An 8,241-nucleotide genomic window follows, 5' to 3' on the forward strand; every position below is an offset into this window, starting at 1 on the left:
TTGGTCATCCCTCTAGCATTATGGAATGAGACACGGGACCTTTCCTTTCCTATGATCTCGATCATCAGCCAAGAGGGCTACAGTGCGAGTGCATGTGTCACAAGAGTGGGTCATTGATATGGACCAATTTATTTAGGGTGACGGTCATTAGCTCGACCTAGTAACATATACGGGTCAAAGAGACACGACTTGTAGATTTTCTTATGTTCTTCGACATGGGACCTTGCATAGTATGGGTGCAAGGGTTGCGCCTTCAAAACCAAGGTTATTGTATATATGGATCATGCGTCGGGAGTTTCATCCATCACTTTAACATCATGGAACGAGACACATTACTTTTCCTTTTGTGTGATCTCGAGCATTAGCTCGGGGGTTAGGGTAAGAGTGCATGTGGCACAAGTGTCGGTATTTGATATGGATCAATTAATTTAGGGCTCTGGTCATCAGTTCAACCTAGTATCATATACGGATACAAGAGACTCAGCTTACATATTTTCTTATTTTCTTCGACATGGGACACTTCATGGTATGGGTATGGGGGCTGAGCCTTCAAACCCGAGGTTATTGTATATATGTATCATGCATTGGGGGTTCTATTCATCACTCTAGCATAATGGAACAAGACACAAGACTTTTCGTTTTGTGTGTTCTCGATCATCATCCAAGGGGGCTACGGTGTGAATTCTTAAGGCTCGATTATGGGTCGTTGATATGGATTAATTAATTTGGGGGACCGGTGATCAATATGGATTCTTGGGGGAATCGATCATCAAATGTATTGTAATGGGCTGTGAAACGACTTGCTTTTCGTATTTATATGTACCTTTGTCTTATAACTTTAAATACAAAATTTATATTTATCCTTATATACGTTTATTTTTCCAAATACTAAGAAATACTAGTATCCAAGAAAAAAAAACAAATATTATTTAGGATAATATCAACTTAATTATGGTTGGTCTATCTTTTCAATTTATTTTCATCATGATGGGTTGCCGCCACCTGCAAATGAAACCAATTATTATAACGGAAACCAATCATTTCCCTATTCACATGGACACCCTCCTTTAAGAAAATGTTTTCTATTCCTCATGAATCCATAGATGTCATATACGTATATACCCAAACTACGTATTGCTTTTATATACAGTGTTTTAAAATTATTTACTCGAAATGGCATCGAAAAAATTCGACAATTGTCTACGACTTTTATATTTTGTCTTCCTGATGATATTTTGATCGATATTCTCGCACTTATGAGGTCTGCTTCTGCGAATGAACTTTTCAGAGAAAATTTGTGGTATATAATGATTTCTTTACACTTTAAATGTTTTAAAACTTTGTTAATATAGAATTTTACGTCTTTAATATTCTCTATGGTTTCAAGGCCTTTATAAATGTAGCCAAAGACAACAAAGTGCTTAAGAACATTGAAATTGACTCCATTTATGAAAGACGTGTGTAGTGGCCATATCATGATCACTCCCAAGCATTGGGGTTAAAAACATATCATGACTCCCAAGCATGGAGGTTGAAAACATACCTTATTAAGTGTTTGCTTTTGGGTAACCCTGAATTCTATTCAGGATAGGAGTGATATATTTTTATTTTGTGATCATCTATATCTTCATTTTCTATTTATTAAACCCATAATTATCTTATAAAATGTTTTTTGTTAATAGAGCCAATTTTTAAAATTGGGCGATACTGAAATCGGAACAACATACATACGAAGGGCCATAATGAAGCCAAAATTTTGTTAGGAATGGTCCTCTTGTCTCAAGGACATGGAAAGAGCGAAGAAGGGTTACAAATGCCGAATCAGAAGCACAATGCATTAGGAAGAGATGATTTAGTTGTTTATGCCATTATTGAGAAAATTGCTAAAAATTATTTGAATAGGTTTTGGGACGTCGTGCCACTCTCAGTTGAAGGATCTTAAGTACATTGTTTAGAAGAAGGGCATGAAGAAGGACGCCTTGGAGTTTTATTTCGATTAATATTGCAAGTCTAATTGTGAATATTGTATTTTAATTGATTTTTTATTTACTTTTCTAAGCGTCTGAATATTGATGTTTAATTTTGTTATTTAATTAATCAATGAGAATTTAAGTGTTATTTCGATTAATATTGCAAGTCAAAATTAAAAGACAAAAAGGTCATCATTTGGCTTTTTACTAAAATGGAACACAAACATCCTTCAAACATGTTTCGGTGTCAGATATGTATTAATCAAAAGGCGGAAAATGTAGCAGACATAAATACCCTCAAATATGGATAATATAAAAAAACAAAAGGGTAATTTAGTGTTTTCACTATTTATGTGATATTTCATCTTATCTTTTTCAACAATCCACTAAAAATATAAATTTATTTTGACATTTATACACCCATTAAGATTTCATATGTTCATTTAAAATGAGGGACACAAAAGGTAAGTCACCTATTTTTTACTTTAGATAAGATAACAATATAAGGAAACATGATAAACCTATTCATCAAGACTTAAGCCACCATTATTGGACCTTCATCCCTACACTTTGGGAAATGGTTGACAGTTTTAAAAGCTAATCCTCATTTCTTTTGTACCTGGTTAGAATAAACTTCATTCGATCTTCTACCTTTATTTTTTGGGTGTTGTTGAAGACACCCCACTCTACTAAACACCTTATTTATAGTGTCTATTTAAAATCATAATTAGTTAATCATTTGTATTAATAAAATGTTTTAGTTACATTGTTTTACGAGAAAAAGTAATTTTTTCTTTTTTTTTGTCTCTCTTATATATATATATATATATATATATATATATATATATATATATATATATATATATATATATATATATATATATATATATATATATATATATTGAAAAACAGCTATACATAAGCTGACGTATCTATGCTACTATAAAAGTTAATATAAGCCTTACTTTTAACTTTTTATCTTAGTAAATTTTACAAAGAACTAATATCCTAATTGAGTATATATATATATATATATATATATATATATATATATATATATATATATATATATATATATATATATATATATATATATATATATATATATATATATATATATATATACCATGGAATTGAAAAACGTATATACATAAGCTGAAAAAATTGATTTGTTACTTGTTATATACATGAATTCGACATAAGAAAATCAAAAAATATATTTAATATAACAAACAAAGAGTATGTTTGTAGTATCATCTCTATAACATATTAACATATAGCATATAATATTGTCGACGGAACGTAGCATATATATGGTATTTCTTTTCCTTGGCAACCCAAGACTTTTCGTTATATAGCGCAACTACATTATGAGCTTTTTTCAAAAGCTTATTGAGTCAATTAACCTTTTAAATGTCAAAAAAGGTATTGTGGGAGCTTATTAATTAGTACAAATTGTAATAGACAACTTGGAACCAATTATATGTCCCTACAGGTATGTGACTTAATGGGAAAACCACACACTCTGATCACACCTATGAAAATGAATTTAGCATTAAAAGGCATATTTAACGCAGGTTTATAGAAGTATCAAAACACATAAGGTGAATATTTGGAAACTATACTTTTTGAAATTCGATACATCCACATAGGGAGAAAACACTAGCACCAGTAGGGGTGGAGCCAAATTTTTGGAATAAAGGGTTTACATTGTAATAATACACTATTTTTTCTATGTACGTCGTTTATAAATAAATAGTAACAAATATGACTTTTCTTTTTCTATGTACGTCGTATTTTTTACAGTAACATGTTTTAGTTTTTAACTTATTATTGTGATTTATATATGTTAATACAACTATTTTTTAAAAAAATGGAACCATTTATTCATACGTTTATAAGATAAATAAGATAATAACGATATAAATTTCAAAAAAAATACTTTAAACAAATCCTCACAAATCTTTTTTTTCTGTTAAATTTCAAATATTACATAGCAAAAATTTGATACAAAAACAAGCAACAACTAATCACTTATAGTCATAAAAGATCTTTCAGTAGGTTTCAAATTCTTATAAAATTCTAGCCGTGACTTATACATAGTTTGCCATTCGGTTGCTGACGGGGCTTTGTTGCGGATCCACAATGCCGCAATGGGAGGCATTGGGTACTCTCCTTCCAATTGTACCATCACATAATGATCGGTGTACACAAGTGCAAATGTAAGGACCCGATGATTTTGAAACTCTCTAGGACCTCTCCAAAGAGGGAAAAAAGTTGTGGGGCCTTCAGTGGTCAAAAACTGAACGATCACACCAAACCTGTTGGCTATCAAGATGCCTGTCTCAGGCATAAGCATCCAATGTTCTGTTGGTGCTGACTCATTCTTCGTAAAGAAAGACAATGAAGTAACTACTTCATCACATCCAACGAAAACTCTTGTATAGTCGTCATATGAACAAAATAACTCGTCTAACAATTGTTGACGAATGTAAAGCCACTGATCTTCACCATATCCAAGACAAACGGCTACTGATCGAAAACCACAATTTCCATCACCCAATACATTTTGTATATGTGTGATGTATGGATGAAATATAGATGGAATTTCATCCAACAAGGAATTATGTCTCGATGGTGGTTCCTCGTTTAAGTCAATCTTGTATGAACATTGGCCTATCGGATCCTCGTTCATGTCTGTCTGGTATGAACACTGCCCTAGTGGTTCCTCGTTTAAGTCTATGTTGTATGAACATTGACCTATTGGTTCCTCGTTTAAGTTTATGTTGTATGAACATTGGCCTATTGGTTCCTCGTACGAACCCATGACGAATGAACTATGTCTGGCCGGATCATCGTTCAAGTCCATAAAGGATGAACTATACCATGGTGGCTCCTGGTTTAAGTCTGAACAACTGTATCTGTGAGGAGCTTGACTTTGATGTTGGACACGCTTTATTTTTGGGCGTCCACGGTTATTTTTCTTAACCGAAGGTTCATTGATCAAATTTGTTGATGGATCAGTTATCTCCTCCATTCTCCTTAAATAATTATATTTGATATGATCTGGTTGAGTGTTGTATATCTCTTTAAACCTTTGCATACGATGATCAACATTAAGATCACCATATTCCACAGATATAGAAGGCGTCAAATCAAGCTTTCTCCAAAAAGCATCAACCGAATCTAATGGAATAGGTGAACCTATAGTTAAACAGATAAAATATCATAAAGTGGTTATAAGTATAAAAATGTCAATTTAATCCAATAGATTAAACATACCTGTACCGACATACATCACAAGTTCGTGAGCACATGGTAATCCAAAACATGTCCGCAATTGACATCCACAATTCTCAGGAGTTGGTACAAATCTTTTTGACCGATGAAGCTCTTCCAATATTTTATCCATAGCATGCACTGAAACATGTTTTCGCAGTACTTCGAATATATGATCCTTAAACCTTGGCATATAAGTGATTATGCAGCGTGTGAAAGTTTCTTTGATAGCGGTTTCTTGTGATTGTACAACTTTTTCAATAACACGTATGAATTTGTCCAAATCACATTTCGCAGATTCCAGGTGTTTTTTCAGCTTGGCGTGTTGGCTCTCGACTCTGTTTGTTGTTGAATTTCCAAAACTAACATGTTTGTCAGTCCACAACGATACAAATCTTTCAGCATACTTCCCCAACCAAACAGTATAAAGATAATCAAAAACATCTAAAAGGTGAAAAAAACAAATTAGTTTGAATGAATTAATAATAATTGTTAAACAAATTAAGACTTCAACAAATATAAGAATAATACCTGCATGTTCGAACAATAATGTTTGAAGGTCTGCATAATTTTGCATATATGCATTTAGTGTTGGAGATTCGACTAAGTTCGTCCACTTTAGATGAAAAGAATTCCAAGTCTTTTGTGGTTTGATTCGTTGTCTGCAATGCTTTGTTATATCGTTGAATATATGCCACCTACAAAGTAAATGATTACTATGTGGAAAGACATCTCCACATGCTTTCATCAATGCCAAATCTCTATCAGTGACGATAACACGAGGACAAAAAGAATCGTTAATCGTCAATTTCAAACAAGTCAATGCCCATATATAGTTGCTCGTTTTTTCATTATGCATGAATGCAAAGGCTATGGAAAATGTCTTGTTTGTAGAAGTGACACCAACAATTTCTAGAAAAGGAAGATTATACTTGTTTGTTTTATATGTAGCATCCATCAACACCACATATGGAAATGCTTGCCACATCTTTAATGATGTTGGATGAATAAAAAATAGATCTTCTAACTCGTTAGTAATCGTGTTTGCACGATACTGTAAGTTGTACCCTTTAGTTTGCAAAATGTGCATAACATTCTGCATCGGGGTTCTACCTTCTCGCCGAGATCTCCCCAACTTCTTGACAAAATTATATATAGTTCTTAATGAAGACACATTATTTTGATTTTGCGCTTTTAGTGTTGGCAAAATATTTCGCGGTTTCACATCCAACTCTGTCAAATCTTGCACCAAACGAGCTTCTTTATCCGACAAACGCATTGCAAAAGGATGACCCTCCATGTACATTGATGGTTCGTGATTGTGTTCGTCACGTACGACCCTTAACTTCCAACCATCGTGTGCTTTCAAATAATTTCCTATCAATTTGAATGGACAATTAATTTTTTTTGTTTGCGCATCTTTATTCCTAGCTACACCACCACGGTCACAACCAAGTACTATTTTAGAAATGAAGTCCTTAGTTATTGCCTTTGATCGTTTAGTGACGATAACATAACCTTTTGAACGTGCCACATTTTGCACCCACATCATTAAATCCCCACGAGATCTAAAGACCTAACAATTGAAAAAAAAAAACATGTTAAAAAAACCAATAAAATACATCAATTAATTACAAATAAGTAAATAATAAGATTAGAGATATACTTGGTCCGTTGAAAATTCCGAAATATTTTCCATTTTTTTCCTGCAAAAATAAAAAAAACAAAATAAAAATATTAATTAATAACCTAAATTTTATTTAAAAATATATATTATTTTATAAGTTTGTGTTAAGTAAATGTAAAGTGATCATGAGAACTTCAAATAGCATAACCAAAACAATTATTTTATAGCACCACCCAATTTTCGTTAATTAAGTTTTAGAAAATGGACACCTTGGTCCATGTTGCCACTGGGCCCATCCTTAGGCTTAAAGAATCATCTAATATATTTACAAAAAAAAACCCCTAGTTTTCCCAAACTCAGTTTCCACACCATCTAACATATCGTATCCCTCTTCCATATCTATCTCGCCGGATTGTAGACCTCATTGGCCACCATGTTGCCGCCACAATATATGGCACGTTCCTGTCTCTATCTTGACGGAGCATTGCAGCAACCAACTCACCGTCTCGCCGCATTTTCGATCTTGTTGGCCACCATGTCGCTGCCACAAAATGTGGCCCATTCTCTCTCTCTCTCTCTCACTCTCTCTCTCTCTCTCTCTCTCTCTCTCTCTCTCTCTCTCTCTCTCTCTCTCTCTCTCCGGAGCACTGCCACCACCAACTTACCTCCGTTTTTTTTTCCGTCGGAGAACTGCCACCACCAACTCGAATGGCGAACGACCCCGACGAACAACATATAAATGAAGATACGAAGTTGGAAAGAAAGAACATACCGTTTTCCGGCGAACAACGACTCCGTCGACTATTTTCCGGTGAACATGTTTTCTTTTCCGGCAGCTTGTATAAACTTTATTGATTTTGTATTAAGTTTACTGTATTAAACTTCTATTAAGTTTACTGATTAAGTAAACAAACTTATAGTCATTGTAAATTTAATTAGTTACTGTTTTTTGTGTTTTAACTTTGGAAAATAAAAAATTAAGCATTGGAAAATGGAGATTCCTTCGTAATAACATTTAATAGAAAAAGTATATAAAAGAAAGTAGAAAATTATGATATATAAAACAGGAAAGGGGAAATTCCTTCGTAATAACATTTAATAGAAAAACTATATAAAAAAAAGTAGAAAATTCATAAATGGATTTAATGACCCGATAAAGTTTGCTTCTTAATATTCATGGTTTAAGGCGTGGAAAATAAAAAATTAAGCATAGGAAAGTGGGTAATTTTCTTGGAAATAGTTCTGAAATATAATCAAAAAGCCAATAAAAATTAGTCAAACATTCCACTAAAAAGGAAGTCAAAATAGCCTAAGTAGACTGGAGTGTTTAGAGAGTGGAGTGTAAAAATAATATGCCTTATTTTT

General features: G+C 32.9%; 1 protein-coding gene across 1 annotated transcript; it reads right to left on the minus strand.

Moving 5' to 3' along the window:
* Positions 1 to 3,996: 3,996 nt before the first annotated feature.
* LOC145046675 (PKS-NRPS hybrid synthetase cheA-like) lies at positions 3,997 to 7,391 on the minus strand. The gene is made up of 5 exons (XM_078994956.1): positions 7,246 to 7,391; positions 6,916 to 6,955; positions 5,781 to 6,825; positions 5,253 to 5,693; positions 3,997 to 5,174 (listed from the first exon to the last, which is right to left on the minus strand). The coding sequence occupies exons 1-5, from the start codon at positions 7,389 to 7,391 to the stop codon at positions 3,997 to 3,999; spliced, it is 2,850 nt and encodes a 949-aa protein (XP_078851082.1).
* Positions 7,392 to 8,241: the final 850 nt, after the last annotated feature.

The sequence above is a fragment of the Lactuca saligna genome, chromosome 5 (genome assembly GCF_052625555.1).
Source record: "Lactuca saligna cultivar CGN05327 chromosome 5, ASM5262555v1, whole genome shotgun sequence".
Lineage (NCBI taxonomy): Eukaryota > Viridiplantae > Streptophyta > Magnoliopsida > Asterales > Asteraceae > Lactuca > Lactuca saligna.

Coding starts and splice junctions, on each gene's coding strand:
- LOC145046675 (XM_078994956.1), bottom strand. CDS start 7,391: ATGCGGCGAGACGGTGAGTTGGTTGCTGCAATGCTCCGTCAAGATAGA. Junction 6,956..7,245: donor GGGATACGATATGTTAGATG/GTGTGGAAACTG, acceptor TTATTTTTGCAG/GAAAAAAATGGAAAATATTT. Junction 5,694..5,780: donor ATTATTGTTCGAACATGCAG/GTATTATTCTTA, acceptor TTCACCTTTTAG/ATGTTTTTGATTATCTTTAT.